Below are 25,541 nucleotides of genomic sequence, written 5' to 3'. Positions count from 1 at the left end.
CCCCATCCCAGTGGCTGCATCCCCGCGAGCCCTGCCCTGCATCGGAGCTACCAGCGAGTCTGTGGGTCGGGTCTCCTGCCCAGAGTGTCGGGTGCTGCAGGTAGCATGGCTCAGGACATGGGACCAGTCCTGAAGAGCTGATGGTCCCCCAGTACTGCGTGTTTACAGCATCAAGCCTGTCATGGTGCCAGGTACTGTCCCACACTGAGGTCCTTAGGTTGTATTTTGGAGTGGTAAAATACCCCAAAGGCACCTCTACCAAAAAACACAAGCCTTGAAGATGCTTCTCCCTTTGAGGTCTTCACTTTGTGTTGAAGGTATCTTGGACATAGGCAGCGTATTTTGTATTTTAGTGATTCCCAGTCGAATAACAACCCATCCCCATCACATGCCTGACAGGAGCTATGGAACTATGCTTATCAAGTACTGAGTGAGTATCCAGAGTCTCAGAAGTAGGACTACATACAGACTTATGTACAAGGTGTTCAAGGCAGCCTTTTGTAGAATAATGAAAAAAATGCAAACAGCTTAACCTTAAACCATAGAGATTACGGGAACGAAAGAAATCCATTCATGGAATACTATGCAGCCATCAAAAGTCATGTTCCTAAACCCATTTAAAAATATAGAAAGCTGTTTATAATCTTAAGCTTACAAAGCAAGTCGTGAAATGGAGTGTCTGATGTGATCCCAGTATTCTTAAAGATTTGTGTAGAAAAGAGACTGGGTGAGGGGGCAGATGCTCACATAGTTAAGTATGGCCTTTGTTGTTTATTGTCTTTTCAAACTTTTGTATATTTCAAGCATTTCACATTGAATGTTTGTTACTTTATCGTGAGAAAAAAAAGCATGTAGATTTTTTATTACATAAAAACCACTGCAAAGTCTATGACACCAGCAGAACCAACCTGCTGGAGAGGGGTTTGTCAGGTGAGGCTGACCGCCGGCTCAGGGTCAGGGAAGGAGGCTTTGCAGGAGGCCTCCTAACCCTCCCTGTGACCTCCTTTGAGGAGCTGAGGCCCCACTCAGCCATCTGCAGTCAGAGCGCACTTGCTGGCAGGCGTCTGTCTGTGTGCAGCCTTGCAGACCAAGTTTGTTGCCCATCTGACCTGACCTTGTACCCAATGCCCTTCACGATGCATGAAGGTACACCTGTACAGACAGAGTGGGAGGTGGGTGGGCCCATGAGGGCCCTCTTCCCTGTACCATGGCCTTGTGTAAGTCACTTCCCTTCTCTGAGTCTGCCCCTCACATTGTGAGACAGGAGGAGTGTGGTTCTCCTTTTTCACAAGGGGGTTGGAGGACAAAAGAGAGCGTATGTGGATGGAAGGACTGGTGTGCAAATTACTATTAGATCATGCTGCATGAAACTATAGTTATTTCCCCATCTTCAGCTGCCTGTTCACACCTTCTCACCATGCACTGAGACCTGCTGCACACCAGGGCCTGTGCCAAGCACCAAAGAGCCAGACAGGAACATACTGAGGTCCTGGCCTGGAGGCTTTCACAGCCTTGGGGGACCAGCAGGCAGGGGGACAGACAGGCAGCTCAGGCCCCAGGACAAGGGCTGCAGAGGAAGGTTGCACATGTGGGTCTCTGTACTGGGAGAGAAGGCCCTCGAGGAAGGGGCAGGGGCAGCCTGGGCTCTGGAGAGAACTCCTTCGTGGGCCATCCCCACAGGACTGGAGCTGCTGAGGGATTTTAATTTATGCAGGACCCTTTGCTGTGCTAGCAATGACATGTTAGAAAATGCAATGAAGAGGGCCTCCATTTCACAATAGTAACTTAAAAAACAAAAACTACCAGGGCATAATTTTAATAAGAAGCACAGGGGACCCATTTGATGCGAGCAGCAGCGTTTCATAGGGCTCTAAAGAAAGCCTGCATTGCTGGACTCTGTGCTACAGGCCCTCCCTCCAGCCTTGCAGCCCTGAGTAGTCTGAACTGTGCTGGCCAGGGAGGCTGCGACTGCACAGGCAGGACTCACAGCACACATCTCCTTTCGCTTTCAGAAGTGACGGGGGAGGCGCGTCCTCACCATGGGAAGGAGGCTGTGGATCCGCGGCAGGGGCGGACCAGAGGAGGCGACCCTACGCACTTCCACGCAGTGAATGTGGCACAGCCCGTTCGCTTCAGCAGTAAGTTGCAGACCTGCCCTGACTGGGACACTGGGGAGTGCAAGCCTGACACGACCCCTGCCTCTCCAGCGCTACTGTGCTGCCTGAGGGGTTTCTCAAAACAGCCCTTGGAGGCCAGTGGGGGGAATGAATGACCCACCAGCAGTTGCCCAGCTTTGGAGTGGTGGTATGTGACTCAAGGCCCTGGGAAATCAGCCGGCTCTGAAACCAGGCTGCTTGTTCTCACAAAGTGACTGCCTTTCAGGGCCAGAAGGCACTGGCCCTTGGAAATTCCGAAGTTGTATTATTCCCTTTTATAAATGGGGAAACCAGCTCTGAGTTTAGGTACAGCTGATAGAATGGGAAGGCTTGACTCCTGATTGATTGATTGATTGATTGATTGATTGATTGATTGATTTTGAGACAGAGTCTCGCTTTTGTCACCCTGGCTTGAGTGCAGTGGCTCAATCTCAGCTTACTGAAACCTCTGCCTTCCAGGTTAAGCGATTCTCCTGTCTCAGCCTCCCGAGTAGCTGGGATTACAGGCACGTGCCACCATGCCTGGCTAATTTTTGTATTTTTAGTAGAGACCGGGTTTCACCATGTTGACCAGGCTGGTCTTGAACTCCCGACCTGAGATGATCCACCCACCCCAGCTTCCCAAAGAGCTGGGATTACAGGCATGAGCCACACTGTTCCCGGCCATTTTAAGAAAAATTTTTAAGATGATTAGTTATTTAATAAATTACCTATGACATTGAAATTTTAAAGGGGCGTAAGATCATCAAGGAAGGTTGAGGGGAGGAAAAGCCACCGCTGAAATGGCCCTGAACAGACCCACTCAGGCGTGAGGTGCCCAGGTACGCTGAGCAGCAGCTGTGGGCCAGGCAGGACTGACACTGGCTGGGCCTGCTGCCCTGCCTTGGGCCTGTCTGCTAGTGTTACTCCGCAGCCCCCAGACTCTCAGCACTGGGGAGCACCTCAGAGGTGACCAGGTAGGCTTCTGGCAGAACCCCCACCAACCCTGGGTGCCCAGAGTGGGGCCAGGTGTTTCCAGGTGGTCATGCATGTCCGTGCAGCTGAAGCAGGGCTGAACAAAAGTCCTGGTGATGCACATTGTCCCCAGCCTATGCCCACAGCCCGAAGGGGTCCCCACAGTGGAAGTGTGGTGCACAGGCTTGGTGTGTGAGGACACTGAGACTGAGAGGATGCCTGTAGGGAAGGGGCAGTTCACAGTGCAGCCCCAGGGGGTCCTGATGCTTGGCTCTCTATTCTTCCTTCCCCTTGCCTGTCTGTTCAGTGTTGAACAGGCAGCACTTCTGCCTGGGTAGTAAGCAACTCCTCCAAGTTCCGAACATAAAGAAGATGAGTCAGTGCACAGGAGCACTTCCTCCCTCCATGCCCCAGCCAGCTGGCTCTCTTCCTGGGAGGTCTCCTTCTCTCCATGCTCCAACCAGCTTCCCTCCCTACAGGACTTCCTCTCACCTTGCATGAAATAGGGGCCTGGCCTCTGCCTGCCTCGGCGTCCTCACCTTTCCATGGAGACGGTGCAGAGCCACCTGTGGGGAATGTGGTCAGGCTACACGCTTTGGTGTGGCACCCAGGAAACACGCAATGAATGCGCACCACACCTTCTCGAGAGCTGATGCCGTGGGGTTTTTTATTGTTTTGTTTTGTTTTGTTTTGTTTTTTTTGTTTTTGAGACAGGGTCTCACTCTGTCACCCAGGCTGGAGTGCAGTGGCACACTTTTGGCTCACTGCAGGCAGCCTCTGCCTTTTGAGCTCAAGTGGTCCTCCAACCTCAGCCTCCCGAGTAGCTGGGACTACAGGTGTGCCCCACCACACCTGGCTAATTTTTTGTATTTTTGTAGATAGGGGGTTTCCCTGTTGCCCAGGCCGGTCTCAAACTCCTGAGCTCAAGCAATCTGCCCACATCGGCCTCCCAAAGTGCTGGAATTACAGGCATGAGCCACTGTGCCCAGCCCTCTGATTCCTTGTCTGTACCTAAATAGCTTCCCTGCACACTCAGGTGTACCCTTCACGGTGAGCAGATCATGCTGTCCAGCTGTGGCCATGCCTGGGGGCCAGGGCTGCCCCTCCTTTTCTGTAATCTATGTGCCTTTGTGAAGACGTCACACACACACATGCTTACATAATAAATACATGACGATACGTCTCTAGAAGTTTTACTAGTGCCAGAAGACATAGATGCACTTTAAAAATGGCATTTTTAATTTTACAGCTGGCTTTGCTAACAATTGTTACTCTTCTCCAGTATACTAACATGAGGTACCCAACATTTGAAGGTTAAAGATTCTGTAAAACAGATCACTGATGTTACCTAGGGTGAGCTGTAAATTACCAGGCATTCCCATGTGTAGGTGTAGGAGTCGGAAGTGATGGGTGGGGGAAGTGAGAAGACGCTGGCCAGACTCATTGGTACTCAAGTGCTGGCTGGCTCCTCAGCTTTGTCAGCTGTGGCATCGCCCACACCTTATTTTGTTTGCCTGTGGGAGGCGGGGGCGGGTTACACAGTGTCATGGCCCTCCCAGCTGTTATCCTTTGAGCTGCTGTTTTAGTGGAGGGTTGGCCAGCCCCCACTGCAAATGCTCATGTAAGTAGAAAAGGAAGAGAGGGGAGTGGGCTAACTGGCAGCGGAGGCCAGGAGAGCTGGGCATTGGAAGCAGGGCCCAAAGTGAACTGCATGGGTGTTGTGCTGTGTTGTTAACCCAGAGGATGAAATCCGCTTTACAAGACATAATTCAGCAGCCATTCTTGACTAGTGAATAAATTAAAAGATCTTACAGAAATGGGAGGAGTCACCAAATGTACTTGTATCATTGAATCTGTGTTTTAGAGAAACTTGAGCATTTCTGCAATGTGGTTTCAGAAGCAGAGCTTGTCCTCTTGAGCCTCAGTTTCCCCACTTCTCTAGGGTGATTTACAAGGTGTGCCTGTCCCTGATGGAGCACATAGAATTTGCGTTTTGGAGCTGGATCCTAACTTGGGGGACAACTCCCCTTCTGTCCTTTATGTTTCCTAGGGAAGTGCCCGACAGGGTGGCACCACTACGAAGGCACGGCCAGCTGCTACAGGGTCTACCTGAGCGGGGAGAACTACTGGGATGCCGCGCAGACCTGCCAGCGCCTGAATGGCTCTCTCGCCACCTTCTCCACTGACCAGGAGCTGCGCTTTGTCCTGGCCCAGGAATGGGACCAGCCGGAGCGGAGCTTTGGTTGGAAGGACCAGCGCAAGTGAGTCCTGGATTGGGGACCTGGGGAGCCTGGAGTCAGAGTCTGATGCCTACTGAGCACATGGCCTCTGACCACTCAGTAAACTCCTCTCCTGGGGCACAGCTGGCAGACAGCAGGTTGGGAAGACCAGCTCGCCCACTGGAAGCCCAGGAGATCCATGGGTTGGAGTGTGCATTGAGATCGGTGGAGGGGCCTGGGGGCAGGGGCGGGCTGGACTCTGCTGCTACTTTGTGGGACTGTGGGGTCGCCCCTTTCATTGGTCCCCCTGTGTGTGTACAGCTGCAGTTGCTAAGGGCAGGCAGGGGACCTGGGGTTGCTGGCTTGTGTGGAGAGAGCTGCTTGGTGTGGGGCTTCTGGGCCTGGTGTGAGGGGTGTGCAGTAGGTGGAGGTTCCCCCTGAGAAAGCAAGGGGTCCTTCGCTTCAAGACCTAAGCTGGGTTTTGACTCCACAGTTGTGCCCTGTGTGACTTTGGCAAATCACAAGACGGAGTTGTTTCTCCTTCTGCAGCTACAAAGGGCGGAAACTAACTCTTAGCTCACAGGTTGTTGTACTGACCCCTGAAGACAGACCTGTGAGTCCAGTGGAGAAGCAAGAGGGCATATCCCAGAGGGCAGGGCAGCCTCATCTCTGAGGACAGCCGTGTGGTTGCACAGCACAGGCCAAGGGCTGAGTGTGCCATCCCTGGGCTCCTGCCATGCAGGGAGACCTGCTGATGGGCATCTCCAGGCTTGGGGCTGGATAGCTGAGCCAAGGGGCGCAGACTAGGCAGGAGCTTATGGCAGTCAACCAGCTCCCAGTGCAAGGTCCCTTCAGTACTAGGCCTGCGTGCTCAGGAGCAGGCTGCAGGCCTGAGGTAGGCTGGCTCTGAGCAGGAAGCCATGCAAGTGTTTTCAGCCTCCATGGTAGTAGATATTTGCAGGGGCTTATGTCTTTATTGAGATGCAGTTCACATGCCATGAAACTCACCCATGTGGAGTGCCCTGTTCTGTGGTTTTAGCATAGTCACAGAGTTGTATTCATGGGGTTTCATGTCTACCAAGAATAAGATTGTTCTTGCTTAAATTGTGAAAGCTTTATCGGTTCAGCTCATAGAAACAGTCTTGGCAAGAGTTCCCTGAGATAAAAGTTTTCCTGCCCTGTGAACTTCCTTGTTTTGAATTTTAATGCATTGTGACATGAGTGTCTCTTGTTAGAAGCTCAGTGTTTTGGAGGTCAGTATAGCTATTAAAAAACAATCCCAGCACTTTGGGAAGCTGAGGCGGGTGGATCATGAGGTCAGGAGATCGAGACCATCCTGGCCAATATGGTGAAACCCCATCTCTACTGGAAAAAAAAAAAAAAATACAAAAATTAGCCAGGCGTGGTGGCGGGCACCTGTAATCCCAGCTACTTGGGAGGCTGAGGCAGGAGAATTGCTTGAACCAGGAAGTCAGAAGTTGCAGTGAGCCGAGATCGTGCCACTGCACTCCAGCCTGGCAACAGAGCAAGGTCGGTCTCAAAAAAAAAAACAAAACGAAAAACAGAAAACACAGTCATTGATGGCTGCATCCCTCCTGCCGCTGAGATCTCTGTCTCTGTCTGTGCCCTGTAGGTTGTGGGTTGGCTATCAGTATGTTATCACCGGCCGGAACCGCTCCTTGGAAGGTCGCTGGGAGGTTGCATTCAAAGGTGAGACCTTGTGGTGTGTGGGAGTGTTTGAAGCTGGGCAGAGTCACCCTGATTTGGGGCCTCCCCTCCTCCCTCTCACCCAGTGCTGCCTGGCCTGTAGGGGCGCTGTGCAGAGGACATGGAGAGGGTGAGCCCCAGTTGCAGGGAGGGCTGTGGTCATGGGGCCAGTGCAGCCTGCAGATCAGACCCTGCATTGGGCTGTGGTCATCTCTGGAACCCACTGTTGCATCTCACTTTGGCCAGCTTTCTAGATTGTCCCCTCCTCCCTTTGAAGTTAAGGACCTTGGAGTATAAAAATGAGCATGCAGAGTATGCCCCTGGCAGGCTGGAGGTGAGGACAAGCTTGCCAGGACAAAGAAGGTCAGAAGTAGAATCCAGACCTGAAGGAAGCTATCAGGCAGATAGACTTAAAATAGATCGTGTGTGTGTGTCCCCTCCTCTCTTTGAAGTTAAGGACCTTGGAGTATAAAAGTGAGCATGCAGAGTATGCCCCTGGCAGGCCGGAGGGGAGGACAAGCTTGCCAGGACAAAGAAGGTCAGAGGTAGAATCCAGACCTGAAGGAAGCTATCAGGCAGATAGACTTAGAGAGAGAGAGAGAGAGAGAGAGAGAGAGAGAGAGAGAGTGAGTGTGTGTGTGTGTGTGTGTGTGTGTGTGTGCGTGCGTGCGCGCGTGTGCGTGTTTGTGTGTGTGTAAAGATGTTACGCTGCCTGCTTGGAAATACCAAGACGATGTAAAGGAAACATGGCTGCTGCTTCCTTTACGTTGGGGGCTCGGACTTGGCTTGCCCCTCCTGTCCCATTGCCCTGGCACTGGCGAGCTCCTCCTGGGCATACTCCAGCAGTGCCCTCTCCAGCTGCCGCCAGGGCCACACTCCCTCGCCCCGCCCCTTGTCAGGCCTGTGTGTTGGGCTGTGCTTTGTGCCTGTGGCTTGAGCTAGGATTTGGGTTCTTTTCATAAACACATCCCAGTCCTGCTGTTGATGTCTTGAGTATCTCTGACAGGGTTGAAAAGAGTCACGGCCTGGGTGGCCGGCTTCCCTGGAGAGAAGAGGGCCCCACAGAGACAGGGCCATGCCTGGCTGCTGGGACAGGGCAGGAGCAGAGGTGGGGGCTGCAGAGCCCAGCAGATTGGGTCCACACCTGCTGTCCTGCTCCTGCTCAGGACAGGTGCCACCCTGTTCTCATGACCACCAGTGCCCTCCTGAGAGTCCCAGCCACATTTGCATTCCCCGGCTTTATGAGTGCATTGTTTAGATTGCTGTTGACTAATCAATGGCGTCTGGGTTTCCAGGCCCCAGTGTCAAAATTTGCCTTGTAGAACATGATTCTCCTGGTAGCTTGTCCTCTTCACGCTGGTGGTTGAAGAGAGGACATGATTCTGAGTGGGATGACAGCACATTCAGAGTTGGGACTCAGGACCCCATGCTTGGTGTGAGAATGGCAAGGGTCCTGGGTGGGATTTAATGGCCAGGTGCAGCTCGGTGACTCCATTGGAGCATCAGGCAGGAGAGTGAACCTAAAATTTAGAAAAAGATTGAACATGTGTGTCGGTGCTGGCAGCCGCGGCTGGCATAGAGCTCCCTATTCATGCAGCTCAACGTGCAAGGGGCCCCACAGCATCCCGGAGCTTCGCGGGGGTGACCATGTGCCGCTGCCTTCTTGTGCCCAGTTAAATGGATTTGGGAACTCTGTTAGCAGATTTAAATAGTGGTCACAAAACAAATAGTAAAAATAAGTTTTCTGCTGCAGGATAACTGGCCCTTGACGCAGCTCAACATCATGAGTGGTTCTGGGCTTAAAGAGATTAAAGAAACATAAAACCAAATGTGGCACATGAACCTTGATGGCATCCTGGGTTGGGAGGCTTATAAAAAACTCCACAGGACAATTCAAGAAATGTGAGTGGGGACTTGTGGAAGATTCATTTTCTTAGGTGCAGCAGTAGGACTGTGGTTATGTGGTTTAGGAGCCAGTATCCTGGAGTCTGCAGGAGAGGGGCTCCCAGGGTGGTAGGGCAGAGAGGAGCCAAGCAGCAGGGTATGGTCAGCGCCAAAGCAGCTTGGGTGTATGCACTCCTCTCTCCATAGTGGCATCGTTTTAAAAATTCCCGTACCAAAAGCAAGCTGCAGAGTGAAGACAGTACTGGGCATAAAACAAGCTAACAAGAGCACGTCCAGCCCAGCCCAGCCCTTCTCCTGCCCAGGGACATGGTGCAAAACAGAGGGCTCATTGGGGTCTGAGGGGTTGGCCCCCCAAAAAATACCCAAAAAACTATGGGAAGTGGATGTGAGTCTTTTGTTATTCATTCTGAACCCTTCCCTAAGAAAATACTGTACCTGAGAATATTAGCCAATGTTGGTGGGAAGGCCTCACATTAAGATGTTGAAAAATGTTTCTTTCATCTACATGTTGTCCATTTTTTCTGTGTTGTATAATATGTTCTGGATTGGGGTGTGAGTGATACCATGGTACATAGACGCTTACTATGCCCATATGTCGGCACCCAGCACACACATTTGAAGTTGGGAGCTCGTTTCCGCGGGGCTCCTATGCGGCTTGGTGGAGCGCTCTCTTGGTGGGGCCCACACCAGCCTGTGAGCCCCATCCAGGGGCCAAGACCCTGCAGGTTTGACAGCACCAGGTCATGGTATGCCCTGGAGATAGAACTGCCGCTGCTGCTGCCAGAAGACATGGGGCCAGGATTTCTGTAACATTTGTGCAGAAAGGTTGAAAAAATACAGATCCTTGTCTAGGGAGAATCATCCACACCGCCCCACGTGCTGCTCCCAGGGCCTTCCCGTCAGCACCAGCAGTGTGGCTTCTGTCTGGTGAGTCATACTTGATATTTACCTTAAAACATAAAAGTGAAAACACCATGTGTTTAATGTGTCCACACATGTCACTTGCTCATGTAAGATCACTTGGTGCCTGGCCCTCATTTGTCCCCCATGGTGTCTCAGCACGCACGTTGCAGGTTGGCTGAGGTCGGGAGGTGTGTAACTGAGTAGAAGCCTTCTTTTCTCTCCCAAGATCTTGTGGCCAGTCCTTCATGGTCTCCATCGTCTTCTTTCTCTGGTGCTATACACGAGGGATTGTAGGGTGCTGCCCCCTGAGGCCAGCAGTCAGGGCTGTGGTCCTGGGCCAGCCTGCGGGACCTGGCATCTAGAAACCTCAGTCAGCAGTGAGGAAGGGGCCAGGCCGGCCTAGCAGCCACTGGAAGGTGCATTGTAGAGACCCTGCCCTCTGGGTGAGGTGACCATTGGGCTAGGATGGGGTCAGCTGGGGTCGCCGCAGTTCCTGGAGGGGAGACAGCCCCTGAGTGGGGCAGCTGCCACCGTGGTGGGGCATTCGGGAGCATCTGGACAGCCCCTGGTGGGCCCTGAGTGGAGGCTCACTCTGTGGCTGCGGAGGTGGCGAGACAGGAAGGGGAGGTTCTTTGAGGGCTCAGAAAAGTGAGTGAAGGTCTCCCCACCACAGGAACAAGGGGGCCGGGGGGGCCAGGGAGGGTTCTCCAGGCTCGGGGAGCAGGGGCAGACATGGAGGTGGCAGTGGTTGCTGGCATGCGTGGGAGAAGATGTGGTGGCAGAGGTAATCAAGTGACATTCAGATGCCCTCGTGTATCAGTCTCTGGAGCAGGGTGTCCTCCGGTGGCTGGTGATGGCCCACCCCAAGGCTCCTGTCAGAGCCTTGCCCACACCTCATGTGTGGACAAATGGGGGGGCACCTGGAAACTTGCTGCTGCCCTGTCGAGGTGAGAACTGGATCTGCTGGGGTGGCAGGGGTTGAGGAGGAGTGTCTTGGAGGGAGGCTTGGGAGGAGGGCTCTTCGCGAGGAACTGCTCCCAGTCACTCTGGTAGCCAGGGCGGCTCTGCTCACAGGGCCTTTCTCCAGGATGAGGGTCCTTCAGGAAGAGCGGGATGTTTGAGGTAAGGGGGCGTCCAGGAGGAAGTGGGAGGCCCTGGAGAAAAATCTGCAGAACTCATCCCCAGTGCAGTATAGGGAAGCCTCCTGGCTCCTCTCACACCTTTGGAATACGTCCAGGATCTCATCACCTGGCACCAGTCTTGCAGCCCCCACCTGGACCTGACACTCAATCATCCCTCACCTGATTGTGCTAGTGGCCTCTATCTGGTCTCCTGGCCCCAGCCCCACCGTTCCTCACACAGCTGCCGGGGGTCCTTTTCACCTCTGCTCCCTTGCACAGCTCTCGTTTCTCATAGAAATCACAGTTCCATCACAGCTAGCAGTCCCTTCCCTCACTACCCTCATCACCTACCACTCCCCAGCCTCTTCTCCAGCCCCACAGGCTGCCTCATTCATGGCTGTCACTGTGACGCCCTTCCAGGGACGCTCCAAAGACGAGCACCTGCCCACTCTGCAAGGCAGCACCTCGGGTAGGCGTGCAGTCCCCGCACGACCAGCCCCCAGTCAGCACCTGGATGCAGAACCACCAGCAGCTTTCCTGGGCAGGGGCGTTGCGCAAGTACCCATGCAGCTCACTGCCAGGAGGGAGCACTGTGTGGCTTACTGGGCCTTGGCCTAGAGTCCCACATGAACCCTGTTTTGCTGGTTGCCTGACCCACTCTCTGACTTGGCTGTGCCCCAGTCCAGGCAGCTTTTGGGGGCAGATGCTGGGTCCCAGGGCTCTGCCCGGAGAGGTCATTTGTGGCCTTGGTCTCGGTCTACCGTCATGTACTGTAGTTGTGGTCAGGAGCTCTGGGCTGGCAACTAGCTTCAGTACTGAAGATTTTTTGTTTGTTAAAGGTTGGAAGGAACCCATTTGGTTTTCATCCCATGGGACAAGAAGGCAAATAGTGAAGAAAACAGGGTTTAAAAGGGGAGGGGCTCTACTTAGGTGAGAGGGCATCTGTGGGAGATGAGGAGGGTGTGCAGGGGCTCGGGGGCCTGGAGAAAAGGTGGGGTGGTGCGCAGCGTGATGGTGGTGGCACCCACTGTCAGCAGTGGAGACGAGCGCTTCAGTTGGTATGGGGAGGCGACTCCATGACAGTGGGCCTCTTTCCTGCCCTGCTGTGGGTCTGATACATGCTGATGAGACAGGCAAGATGCTAGGCCTGTGTGTCTCTGGGAAGGGGGCGCAGCTGTTGCTGTGACTGCCTGCTGGCCCGGCACAGGTCTTTCAGGTCTCAGCTTCCTGAGAGCTGTCCTGCCCATGGCAGGGCACCACTTGTCCGTCCACAGGCCCACAGCATAGGCCTGCTTCCAGACTCACTGGCTCTTTTGAGGCAGAGCCCCATGTTTAGTGCTGGGTGTAAAGGGAGCTCCAAAAGAGGCAGGTGAGCATGCTGGAGGCTTATGAAGGGGTGAACTGCACTGCTATCTTAGGAGGGGAGAGCGCCAGGTGTGCCTTCATTATTCTGCTTCTTGGAAAGGTTGCTTTGTGTTTCCAGTGATCCTGGCTGGGTAAGCCTCAAGGAATCTCGGCGGCCCATACTGGAAGGGCCGTGCCGGGGAGAGAGTGGGGCCTAGGGCTGGCTGTGCTATGCCCTGGGTGTGGCCAGAGCCCATCTGGAAGCTTGCAGAAGAGAGGCTTGGAGGTTAGCAGTCCCCAACCCTCACGCTGTCTGTGGCGAGGGTACATGGTTTCTGACTGCCTTGTGCCTGGCTTAGACAGGCAGGAGCTGAGTGGTGACAGTTTCCCTTGAGCTGAGAGAGGTCCCTGGGAACCAGTGCTTCCTAAGTGTTGCCTGCAGCCAGCCGGTGGTAGTGCTGGCCAGTGCCGATGCTGCCTGATGGTGCCTTCCTCATGGGTGCCGGGTGGACTTTGTGACTCCTCTGTTTATGACTGAGTGTTCTGTCCTAAGGGAGAACTTTCCTGCCTTTTTCCCCTGCCCATTCCCCTGTTTGCATTTTAATCCAGTGTGCTACAGTCCATTACTTTGTTATTCATGCTGTTGCTCTAACTTTAAATGCTGCCCACTAACCCTGATCCAGCACCCTCTTTTGGTGCTCAGGCTGGCACTTACTGCTACCCAGGGTTTGTGGCCTATGTGCTTGCAGCCCCCACAGAGTGGCTTCTGCCAGGCCCAGCACCTGGGGTGACTCCCAGGAGGTTGGGGAGTCCCGAATGAACACCTGGCCACAGTGACCACCAGCACTTGGCGGCCCAGGCCCTGTGGTTGATGATCCTGTCTGACGCCATGGTCCCCTTGAGGACTACACAACTTGTCCTCTGACATGATGTTGTCCAGCCCCACCTTTTGTCTCCCCAACAGGCTCTTCAGAGGTGTTCCTGCCCCCAGACCCCATCTTTGCCTCGGCCATGTCTGAGAACGACAACGTGTTCTGTGCCCAGCTTCAGTGCTTCCATTTCCCCACCCTGCGGCACCACGACCTCCACAGCTGGCACGCCGAGAGCTGCTACGAGAAGTCTTCATTTCTGTGTAAAAGAAGTAAGCCCCCTTGAGCTGGCGTTCTTGGGGATGTCTGGGCCCTTGTGTCACTTTGTTGGACCCTGAGTTCAAGGTTTCTGAGGCAGAACCTGATTTGCCGTGTTGGGGTGGGCGCCCCTCACCAGCCAAGGTTTCTGGGGCAGAACCTGATTGCTGTGTTGCGGTGGGCGCCCCTCACCAGCTCACACCTTGTTCTTGGGGCCTGTCTGCAGCTCTGTGACCAGGGCAGCTGGTCAGCATCTTAGAGCCCACTATTCTCTTTCCCAGGAAAGAGACAGTCCTCCCCGGCCTCCCTGCTGCAGTGTTGTTAAGAGAGTAGATGGGAATGAGGACCCAAGGACTTGGCGTCTCTGGAGCATCTGAGTCCATCGGTCACCTCCCCACCCCCGCTTCTGCCATCCTTCTCTCTGCTTCTCAGTTTACCTTGCCAGTCTATGGTGTGTTTATTTTATTTTATTTTATTTTATTTTATTTTATTTTATTTTATTTTAGCCAGCTAACTCTATTGCTTTTGGGGGGCAGGGGCCTCAGGAGCTCTTGGTGGGACAGGTCCCCTTCCTCTTCATCACAGGCTTCTGGCTTCGCGGGGTGGCGCTGGCCCTGGGATGGCAGCTGTGTGCAGGTTGAAGAGAGGCTTTGTTCTTGTGGATCATGTGTCTGATGTTGCCGAGCGTGGTGCAGGTGTTCTTGTTGACATTGGTCCTCTTTTTTTTTTTTTTTTTTTTTTTTTTTTGAGACAGAGTCTCACTCTATTGCCCAGGCTGGAGTGCAGTGGCATGATCTCGGCTTACTGCAAGCTCTGCCTTCCCAGGTTGAAGCAATTCTCCTGCCTCAGCTTCTCCAGTAGCTGGGACTACAGGCGCCTGCCACCACACTGGGCTAATTTTTTGTATTTTTAGTAGAGACGGGGTTTCACTGTGTCAGCCAGGATGGTCTCGATCTTCTGACCTCGTGATCCACCCGCCTCGGCCTCCCAAAGTGCTGGGATCACAGGTGTGAGCCACCACGCCCGGCCAGTATTTCAATTTTACTACATTTACTTTATCATTCACTTTCTCTGCATATTTTTTCTGAATCACTTGGGAGTAAACCGAAGATACTGTGGACCTTAAGCCTTTTCTACTTCAGTGTATATTTCCTAAGAAAAAGGACACTCTTTTATGTACCCATACTGTGTGGATCAAAATCAGGACACTTAACATGGATACAGTACCATACAATAATCCACAATCCATCATTCCAGTTTTATCAGTTGTTCCAATAATATCCTTTATAACTTTTTTTTTCCTGGTCCAGAATCATGCATTACATCTAGTCATCATGTCTCCTGGATTCTTTTAGTCCTTCAGTTTGAGTAATTTCTGTTGACCTGTCCTCAGGTTTACTAATTCTTTCCTTGGCTGTGTCAAGTCTGCTTATGAGCCCGTTGAAGGTATTCTTCATCTGTTTCATTGATTTTGTCTGTTTTTTTATTTCTAGAATTTCCATTTGATTCTTACAGTTTCCGTCTCTCATCTGAATTTCTCATCTAACTTTGTATATTGTCCAGCTTTTCCATTAGAGCCTTTAACAAATTAATCACAGTTATTTTAAATTCCCTGTGGGAAAGTTCCTTCATTTGTGTCATATTTGAGTCTGGTTTTTTGAATGTTCTGTCTCTGGAGCATGGTACTTTTTTCTAGGCTTTTCATTGGAAGTCTGACATCTTGTGTGGGACAATAGAGACTGAGTTCAATAGTTTTGTGCTTGCAATGGCTATGCCTTTACTTCCACTGGGCCTTTCTTGTGGGAGGGTCTTTAGTACGGTGAAGGGCATTGATCTGGGTGAGAGTTGGGCTGGGCTTGGGGTTTGTTGGCACTGTAGTTGCTCTGAGTGCACCTCAGGCTTTCGTATTCAGCAGGATTGTTGTTCTGGGTGGAGGCTGGTTTGCCAGAGGGTTTTTCTTCATGTCTCCGCCACCCTCCACTTTAGGTTATCCCTTTGGGCCACATCTCTAGAGAGTCTGTCTTTTGCAGCCCGCCTAGCAGTAAGTAGTCCACTGTGTGACTCAAAGCTGGCTAGCATGCTGATAGTAGGGTCTGATGTTCTAACTGCATCTCAGCCTTAGACAGGCCCAGTGCCCTGAGTATCCAGGGTTGACCCTTCACAACTGCTTCTGACCCTCCTGCAGCTGGAGTTGGGTCCAGCACAGTGGCTTTTCACCAGGGCCCTAAAGACTCCAGGTATGCTCTGATTAGAGGCAGGCTGACTAGAAGCAGGGCAGTGGAGGTGATTGGTTTGGGGAACATATTTGGCTTTCCCTGGTGGGTTTTGAGTTGGAAGTATGGACTCAAAATAGAGAAGCTGGTGGCCATTTTCCAGATCCTGACTGCCCTAGACTGGTTGCCACAGAAGTGGTAGGTCAGAGGCCTTTGCTCATTTGTGGTCTGGCCTTTGTCAGGTATTGTCGTGAGGCAGAAATGTTCTATAAATGGAATCACATAGTCAGCAACCTTTTGGAGTTGACTTTTTTCACTCATAATTCCCTGGAGAGTCATCCACATTGTCATTTTTATTAACAATTTATTCCTTTTTTTTTTTTGGCGACAGGGTCTCTGTTACCCTATAGTACAGTAGTGTGATCACTGCTCACTGCAGCCTCAACCTCCCGGGCTCAGGTGAACCTCCCGCCTCAGCTTCCCAAGTAGCTGGGACCACAGGTTCATGCTGCTGTGCCCAACTTATTTTTGTATTTTTTTTTTGTAGAGGTGGGATTTCACTATGTTGCCCAAGCTGGTCTCAAACTATAGGCCTCAAGTGTTGAAGGACATCTGGGCTGATTCCAGTCTTTGGCTATTACAGTGAAAGCTGCCATGAACATCTGCATACAGGTTTTTGTGCAAACATGTTTTCTTTCTTCCTTTGTGTGTGTGTGTGTGTGTGTGTGTGTAACAGAGTCTTACTCTGTTGCCCAGGCTGGAGTGCAGTGGCACAGTCTTGGCTCACTGTAGCTTCCGCCTCTTGGGTTCAAGCGATTCTCATGTCTCAGCCTCCCGAGTAGCTGGAATTATAGGCATGTGCCACTATGCCCAGCTAATTTTTGTCTTTTTAGTGGAGACGGGTTTCACCATGTTGGCCAGGCTGGTCTTGAACTCCCAACCTCAGATGATCCACCCGCATCGGCCTCCTAAAGTGCTGGGATTACAGGCATGAGCCACCGCACCTGGCTGCAAATGTGTTTTCAGTCCTCTGTGATAGATGCCCAGGATTACAGCTGCTTGGCTGTAGTGTAGTTGCATATTTAGTTTTTAAAGAAACAAGCAAATTGTTTTCCAGAGTGGCTGTACTGTTTTATAGTCCCACTAGCAATGTAGGAGTGATTTCATTTCTCCATGTCTTCCCCAGCACTTACCGTTTTCACTATTTTTCATCTTAGCCCTTCTGTTAGGTATGCAGATATCTATGTAGACATGTAGCTTCTTGTGGTTTTAATTTGCATTTCCCTGAGGCTAATGATATTAAAACCTTTTCATGTTTCATATGCTTATTTGCCGTCTGTATATTGTTTGTTGTTCATGTTATTTTTCCATTTTCTCTTTGCATTGTTTGTTCGTTTTGGTTTGAGAAAGGATCTTGCTCTGTCACCCAGGCTCAAATGCAGTGGTGCAATCATAGTTCACTGTAACCTCCAGCTCCTGGGCTCAAGCAGTCCTCTCACTTCAGTCTCCTGAGTAGCTGGAACTGTAGGTGTGCACCGTCATGCCTGGCTAAGTTTTTTATTTTCTATGGAGATACGGTCTCACTACGTTGTCTAGGTTGGCCTCAAACTCAACTCCTAGGCTCAAGTGATCCTCTTGTATTGAGATTACAGGTGTGAACTAATGATCTGTTTTGTTCTTGTTTTTTTTAAACTGTTGATTTTCGAGGTTCTTTATGTATTCTAGATACCAGTCCTTTGTCGGTTATGAAATCCGACTAGAAATATTTTTTCTAGTCTGTAGCTTGCCTTCATCCTCTTCAAATGAGATTTCAGGAAAGAAAGTTTTGTTATTGTTTTTCCCTGGCAGTATAAGTTTACCCAAAGAAAAAAAGTTCTTAATTTTAATGAAGTCCTGGTTATTCGTCTCTCCTTTTATGGATTGTTCTTTTTTTTTTTTTTTTTTTTTTTTTTTTTTTTTTTTTTTTTTTTTTTTTTTTGTGAGACAGAGTTTCACTCTGTTGCCCAGGCTAGAGTGAAGTGGTACAATCTTGGCTCACTGCAACCTCCACCTCCTGGGTTCAAGTGATTCTTGTGCCTCAGCTTCCCAAGTAGCTGCGATTACCAACACGAGCCAGCACCACGCCTGGCTAATTTTTGCATTTTTAGTAGAGACAGGGTTTCACAATGTTGGCCAGGCTGGGTGCAAACTCCTGACCCCAGGTGATCCACCTACCTCTGCCTCCCAAAGTGCTGGGATTACAGGTGCGAGCCACTGAGCCCAGCCTCCTCTTATGGATTATTCTTTTGGTTTCAAGTCCAGGTACTCTTTGCCTAGCCTTACATTTCTTCTGTGTTTTTCCCTAAAATTTTAATCATTTTCCATTTTACATTTAAGTCTAGGACGTATTTTGAATGAGTTTTTTATTAAGGTGTGAGACTTAGGTCAAGGTTCTTTAGTCCAGTATAGCTTTGCTCCCACATACCACCTTTGTGCCATTCTTAGCAAATCTTAAGTGTGTTACATTTTGGTATGTTACAGACCCAACACTACATTCCATACATATTATTTTATACAATTGCTTTTTAAATCAGCTAAGAGAATAAAGGAGGAAAACTATGCATATAGGCTGTAATTTATAATCACATGATTGCCTTTACTGTTGCTCTTCAGTTTCTTGTTAGTATTCAAATTACTATCTGGGGATTGCATACTTGTAGCCTGCAAAACTGCCTTTCGTGTTTTATACAAGGTGAGTCTGCAAACAACTTCTCACTTGTTGTTTGGGAAAGTTTATTTTACTTTTATTTTTCAGAAGATATCTTTGCTGGATTTGGATCTCAGTTGATGGTTTTCTGTGAGCAGTTATCCCACTGCCCCAGCCTGTGTTATTTCTGCTGAAAAGTCAGTTGTTTGTCTTTTTGGGATTCCCTTATAAGTAACAAATCATGTCCCATTCGCTGCTCTTCATATTTTTGCCTTGTCTTTCACTTTCAGCATTTTCACTCTGATGTGTCAGTTTGTGGCTCCTTTGCGTTTATCCTATGTGGAATTTGTTGAGCTTCCTGAATGTGTAGGTTATTGTTTTTCAGTGAATTTGAGTAGTTTGCAACTGTTAGTTCTTCGAGTATTTGTTTTGCCTCTTTCTCTCTCTCCTCTCCCTCCTCTGCATTTGTTACTCCTGTTTCACATATGTTGGTGTGCTTAATGGTGTTTCACATTTCTCTGGGAGCTCTGTTCATTTCTCTTCATTCTTTTTTCTCTGTTTTAGCCAGGGAATAATTGTATGTGAGTATCTTGCCCTGGGAGTTCCTGACCACATGGGTGACCTAGATTTGATCCCAATCCTTTTTTTTTTTTTTTTTTTTTTTTGAGACAGAGTCTCACGCTGTCGCCCAGGCTGGAGTGCAGTGGCACAGTCTCTGCTCACTGCAACCTACACCTCCTGGGTTCAAGAGATTCTCATGCCTCAGCCTCCTGAGTAGCCAAGGTTACAGGCGCATGCCACCACGCTTGGCTAATTTTTGTATCTTTAGTGGAGACAGGGTTTTGCCAGGCTGGTCTCGAACTCCTGACCTCAGGCGATCCGCCTGCCTCGGCCTCCCAAAGTTCTGGGATTACAGGTGTGAGCCACTGCGCCTGGCTGACTGCAATCTTAAGTAAGGCATAGACCTGTAGTTGTGAAATTTCGGAAGAGTCTTTTTCTAGACATCCTTATCCCATTTGGAGACTGTAACAAGCTACCTTCTCATGTCTCTTTGTCTTTCACTGAGGGTAGCTCTCTTGGAGGCTCCTTCGTCCCTTTTCTCTTCCTCCAGGCATTCGCAATGTCTGCCTACCAGTTGAAGACTCTGGGTTTTTAGCCATGGCCATTCCTCTTACTCTTGTCCCAGGTCAGCTCTGTGCAGAGTGTGCCTCAGGTCCAGTGGACTGTCTTCCCAAGCAGAACTGGCAGCTTCCTTAGACACATTCTGATTTTGAAATGGTTAATACTCATAGCAGCTGCATCTTAGAATTGAGAAAATCTCGTAAGTAATCTACTTTGGCAACCTCAAGGCAAACACTTCTGTCGTGACCCTGGAGTCTGGCACTCTGCTCCATCCTGGCTCTCTGGCCTCCATTTGCCCTGGCTGGATGTGCTTTGTCCTAACAGTGTGTTGTAGTGACTGCTCTTGGACAGCTACTCCCTGTGCCATGTGCCAGATCCATGACATTCCAGTCCTAGGAAGACTCTCAGCACAATCTGGCCAAGTCTTCAGTTGCCTTGTTGGTTCCCCAGGCCCGGGAGGGAAGGTCAGCTCATGTCAAGTGGTGCAGCGGTGATGGCAGCGTTTGCTCACAGAGCTGTCTCAGAGGCTTTGATGCCACTGCTCTAGTGGGCATGTCTCACATGACCCCTCCAGCTGCCTCATTCCCATTCTAAGGTAGCAGGTAGCATTCACAGGCCCATATGGGGAGGCTACCTTTTTTGGCAGTGTATACATCTGTACACAATGTATGTTCATTGCAGGTCAAACATGTGTTGACATCAAGGACAACGTGGTGGATGAAGGGTTCTACTTCACCCCTAAGGGGGACGACCCATGCCTGAGCTGCACCTGCCATGGAGGGGAGCCTGAGATGTGTGTGGCTGCTCTCTGTGAGAGGCCCCAGGGCTGCCAGCAGTACCGCAAGGACCCCAAAGAGTGCTGCAAGTTCATGTGTCTGGACCCAGGTGAGACTCTTGATAGTAGGTCCCAAGTCAGCCTCCCTATTTGGGGCTGGAGGCTAGGCGTCCCTTTGCTTCCTCAGTGGTGAGGACTCAGGGCAGTTTACAGAGCATGGCGCAGCAGCAGTGGCAGCGTTTGTCACGGAGATGTCTCAAAGACTTTGATGCCACCACTCTAGTGGGCGTGTCTGACACGACCCCTCCAGCTGCCTCCTTCCCATTCTGGGGTGACAGGCAGCAGTCACAAATGAACTTGAACTTGAGTGTGGCTGTTTGTTCACAAATCACCACTGACAGCTTCAAACCTATCTTCAAATCTCTGCCTCTAGGGTTTAAGCCATTCTTCTGCCTCAGCCTCCCCAGTAGCTGGGATTACACGCGTGTGCCACTATGCCCGACTAGTTTTTGTATTTTTACTAGAGATGGGGTTTCGCCATGTCGTCCAGGCCAGGTCTTGAACTCCTGACCTCAAGTGATCCACCCACCTCAGCTTCCCAAGGTGCTGGGATTACAGGCATGAGCCACCGCACCCAGCCTAGACTTCTAATTTATGTCCACATTGGAACTCTTCCTGTTCTCTAGTATGATACGGAGGGTAGTGACAGTTGTCATTGCTTACGGTCATCCATTTTTACCTTAGAATCTTCAAGAAAAAGATGACGTATTATTCTGAGTTTCGAGATCAGACTCCTCACCACCAGGCGGTAGACAGTACAGGGAATCTGATCTCGGGGTGATCCTCTTCCTTCCACTTGCGAAAAGAGAGGGGCAGGTGGGTCGCTGCTCTCTGAGATGTTAACACCCCTCACACTCCAGGGGCATGCTTTGTCATTCTGCACACCATTGTAGCTGTAGCTCTGTGTGAATTCAGATCTCAAGAGAAATGTAAATCAAAAGTATGAGTTTCTTTCTTTCTTGGGTGCCACAGTAAGAATGAAATGATGGGGACTTATTGAAGTCCCTGGACTTGTGGACCCTGTAGAAGAGCAGCTTTGGCAGGGTGTGATGGCCATCTCCGTCTCCAGGGTCCCTGTAGAGGAGAGGCTGCAGCTAGAGGCTGGGCCACAACAGTGAAAGCTTCCCCTGAGTGGAACGTTGTCAGTGTCCCTCCACACCAGGAGGCTGCTGGGTGGGAGGACAGAGCCGGCCTCCAGAGGCCGTGTCTGAGGCTGGGTGAAAGTGGGCACTCTGGCATGCACCATTAGACATGTGCAGTTGACTGTGGTGAGCACAAGGCTACATTTGCAGCCAGGCCCAACCAGAGGACCTAGAACTAGAGGGTGATGCTTGGACCCCATTCTACAGGGCAGTTTCTCCTCGTATCAGGTGCATGTCTGTTTAAGGCCATGAGAAGCACCAGTTGAGTGCTTACCAAGTTCCCTGTGCCCAGCCACATAACTTTAAACCTCCAACTTAGTGACGGGCTACAAGAGTCAAACTGTTCACAAGCCATGCTACCTGGACTCCTGGTTCCATTTCTCAGGAGTCTACCAGTGCTGCCTTGCCACTATGTCCAAGCTTTGTAAGAATGCCCAGATGTGTACAAGGATGACCCATTTGTGGACATGTATGGCCTAAAGAGCCTGCCCAGCCCCAGGGACTTCTTAGCAGAGCAGGGCCCTTAGTGCATCTGGGTGGGCCCAGAGCAGCCGCAGCCCTCTCTCCTGCACGGCCAGAGCAACTTAGCTGGGCCCTGCTCTGCCCACCCTGTGGCCATGCTTCCATGGGCTCCTGACTTTCCTAGGGGCCTTCTCCTGGGAAGTGCTCATACTACATTAAGAACCGAGACACTATCACCAAAACTGGAGACTCTGGGAATAGGATGTCATGTGTTAAGCATCAGAATGTCCCCTTCAACAAGCTGAGAGTGTCTACTTTTGCCACCCTGTCATCATTGTGCTCGAGGTCAAAGCCAGTGCCAGAAGGCAAGAAGAAACGAAAAACCGTCCAGGCCAGAGGGGAAGAAATGAAACCATCTCCTTTTACAGATGACTTGGCTGCATAGAAAATCCTAGGGAATCTACAGGAAAGTTACGAGAACTAATAAGTGTGTTTAAGCAAGGTCTCCAGATAGAAGGTCAAGTTAACAAAAATTCATTATATTTATATAATCTACCTGTAACAGTTGAAAATTGAAATTTTTGAGAAAAGTACCATTAATAATAGCACCAAAGAACATGAAATACCCAATTATAAATAATATAAAATATGTGCACATTCTGTTTGCTGCAAACTGTAAAACCGTAATGAAAAAAAATCAAAGGCTTAAATAAAAGGGAAGACACCATGTTCATGGATCAGGTGTCTCAATATCATTAGGAGGTTAACTCTTCCCAAATTATAGATTCACTATAATCCCAACCAAAATTCTAGCAGACATTTTTGTAGGTATTGAAAAGCTAGTTCTAAAAGTTAGGTGGGGCCAGGCGCGGTGTCTCGCACTTGTAATCCCAGCACTTTGGGAGGCTGGGGAGGGTGGATCACTTGAGGTCAGGAGTTTGTGACCAGTCTGGCCAACATGGTGAAGCCTCATCTCTACAAAAAATACAAAAATTAGTTGGGCGTGGTGGCTCATGCCTATATACCAGCTATTCAGGAGGCTGAGGCAGGAGAGTCACTTCAACCTGGGAGGTAGAGGTTACAGTGAGCTGAGATCATGCCACTGTACTCCAGCCTGGGTGACAGAGCGAGACTCCATCTTAAAAAATAAAAATAAAATAAATAAAAGTTAGGTGGGCTGGGTTCAGTGGCTCATGCCTGTAATTGTAGCACTTTGGGAGTCTGAGGCAGGAGGATTGCTTGAGGCCAGGAGTTCAAGACCAACCTGGCCAACATAGCAAGACCCCGTCTCTTAAATAATAAAAAGATGGATAAAAGTTGGTAGAAAGGCAAAATAACTAGAATAGCCAAAGTAGTTTTTACAAAGAACAAAGTTGGAGGATCCATGCTACCTAATTTATGAATGTGGTACTGATGAAGGAATAGACACATGGATCAGTGGAACAGAACAGTCCAGAAATAGTTCCACACTACATATAATCAAGTGATCTCTCTCCTTTTTTTTTTTTTTTTTTTTGTTTGTTTGTTTGTTTAAGACTAGTCAAGTGCAGTAGTGAGAATGGGAAAAGAGTAGAACAAGGAGTTTGATCTGTTAACTGACTGTGAACAGTCAATTGAGATAACTCACTACCTTCAGACCAGCCTCATCTTTGACAAAGGTGCAAGGATGGTTCAGTGGAGAAAGGAGAGTCTTTCAATGACTAGTGCTGGGACAGCAGGACATCTATATGCCAAAAATACGAACTCGCACTATCCCTCCTTCTGTATGTAAAATTTACTCAAAATAGTCATAGACACAACTGTAAAACCTTGAACTATAAAACTTCTATAGGAGAAAACATAGGAGAGAAATCTGTGACCATGGGTTATGCAACATTTTTAGCATGATCCTTAAAAAAAACACAAATTCGACTTCATCAAAATTGAAAACTACTGTTCTTTGGAAGACACTGTTAAGGAAATGAAAAGATAAGCCCCTGACTGAATCAAAACAAATATTTGCAAAACACACACCAAAGGTCTATATTCAGAATACACCAAAACTCAATAAGAAAACAAAACAACCCTATTGAAAAATGGCTTTAGAAGAAGATTTACTTTATTACACTTCACAAAAGAAGATACAGGATGGCAGTCAGGCACCTGAAACGATGCTCAGTATTGGCCGTTAGGGAAGCAAACTAAATCCACATGGGGTACCACTCCTGCTCGAAAGGCTGAAATAATGAAACTGACAGCACCAAGTGCTGGCCAAGATGCAGAGCAGCTGAAACTCATGCTGCCCTCTGCCCCTGCTTGCTCTGCTGCTGTTGGGCAGCCCTGATATGATGAGGTTCCCAGAGGCATGTTGAGGTGTTTGGCTGGTGCAGCTGCCAGGTACAGAGCCCACATTGGGTTCCTGGTCTCAGCTTCTGATCCCTGCTGACCTTCTGCTCCCCTTGCCGTCTCTGATGGAGATTTTGAAACTGTTAGAAGGTAACCAAGCTCAGTGAAACAGTGAGCTCCTTGTCATTGGAGTTCTTCATGCACAGGCTGGATCCTCTCTCTGGGAGCTACAGGATAGCTCAGAGACAAAAGACAACCCCAGCCGCGCAGCCCAGAGCTCCATGGAGGGAGCAGCCCTATCAAGGGGCCTCTGGGGTCCCTGGGCTGGCCTCTGGCTTCTGGGGCAGGCTCTGTTCTTTGTGCTTAACTACAAGTGGCTTGGTTCTGAGAGATGATTATTTCTGGTCCCCACCTTGAGGGACAGTTGGGACCTTGACCATGTCCTTGGGTTTATTTTAGAACTGATTTAAGAGTTAGTCATTGCAAAGGGGCTGCTTCCTTAGGAGCTCCCCTGGTATCTCTGAACTGGCCTCCAATGAACAGGCACATTGCCAGTCCCTGGGCCACTGGGCTTTCGCCCACTGATGAGAGTGCCCTTGAGACTGGAGGAGGGTCAGAAGCATCAGAAAAAGCAGCTAATTGGTGAGAGGATGTATCCTTCTCACATGTTCACTTCATGTGTTGTCAGCAACAACTGCAGCTTTTAGAGATGCTTCCTGGCCCCGTGGGAGGAGGGCAGGAGCTGGCGCTGCTATCTCTGTGGGCATGGAGTGTCCTGGGCTAGCAGGAATGACTTGAGGGCTCTGGGAGCCCAGCCACTCACATGGGGGTTGTGAAGTGTCTCCTTGGGGCAGGCAGTGGGAGTCCTGCCTGCTGAGATTGTTGCAGAGGTGGGAGTGGCCATTCCTAGCTTAGCAGACTCCCTGCTGTTGCGGGGGTCCTTCTGCTTCCAGGAGCTGATGGGTCACTCCTCGTTCTGAAGTCTCCCTGGCCTTCACTCTTGGTCTGTGGAGGCAGCTACTTCTGGGACCACTTCCTGGTTCCACTATTCTGTGACTTCTGTGAGTTGCCATTTTACATAGGTCAGGAGTGTGTGGAAGTGCCAGCATGTTATAGATGCATGGCTGGCACAAATTCTCCCTTCATGCCTGCTGCCACTCACATCATCTCTGCCTCCCCATGGGCAGCTCATAGCGAGCTCCTAGGCCGGTGTGCACTGCACCAGGGCAGGGTGTCTCACTCTTGGCGCTGTTGACATTTGGACCAGATATTGTGTAATGGGGGCTGTCCTGGAGAATGTTGAGCAGGACCCCTGGCCTC

At 50.2% G+C, this 25,541-nt stretch overlaps 1 protein-coding gene across 7 annotated transcripts in view; it reads left to right on the top strand.

The window, feature by feature from the left end:
• The window catches only part of LOC105480738 (DiGeorge syndrome critical region gene 2), an 83,430-nt gene that overhangs the window by 50,948 nt on the left and 6,941 nt on the right, over positions 1–25,541 (top strand). For 4 of the 7 annotated variants that reach the window (XR_011613881.1, XM_071080001.1, XM_071080003.1 and 1 more), the window contains 5 exons: positions 2,013–2,140; positions 5,154–5,371; positions 6,963–7,039; positions 13,274–13,450; positions 20,139–20,342. Coding sequence is in view for 6 of the 7 variants with exons in the window: in XM_071080001.1 (XP_070936102.1) it covers positions 2,013–2,140; positions 5,154–5,371; positions 6,963–7,039; positions 13,274–13,450; positions 20,139–20,342 (804 nt within the window). In the remaining variant the exon portion in view is untranslated. The remainder of the gene's footprint in view (positions 1–2,012; positions 2,141–5,153; positions 5,372–6,962; positions 7,040–13,273; positions 13,451–20,138; positions 20,343–25,541) is intronic. The other 3 variants (XM_071080002.1, XM_011739890.2, XM_071080004.1) reach the window with 2 other exon arrangements.

The sequence above is a fragment of the Macaca nemestrina genome, chromosome 15 (assembly GCF_043159975.1).
Source record: "Macaca nemestrina isolate mMacNem1 chromosome 15, mMacNem.hap1, whole genome shotgun sequence".
Taxonomy (NCBI): Eukaryota; Metazoa; Chordata; class Mammalia; order Primates; family Cercopithecidae; genus Macaca; species Macaca nemestrina.
This window is presented reverse-complemented; position numbering and strand designations above follow the sequence as displayed.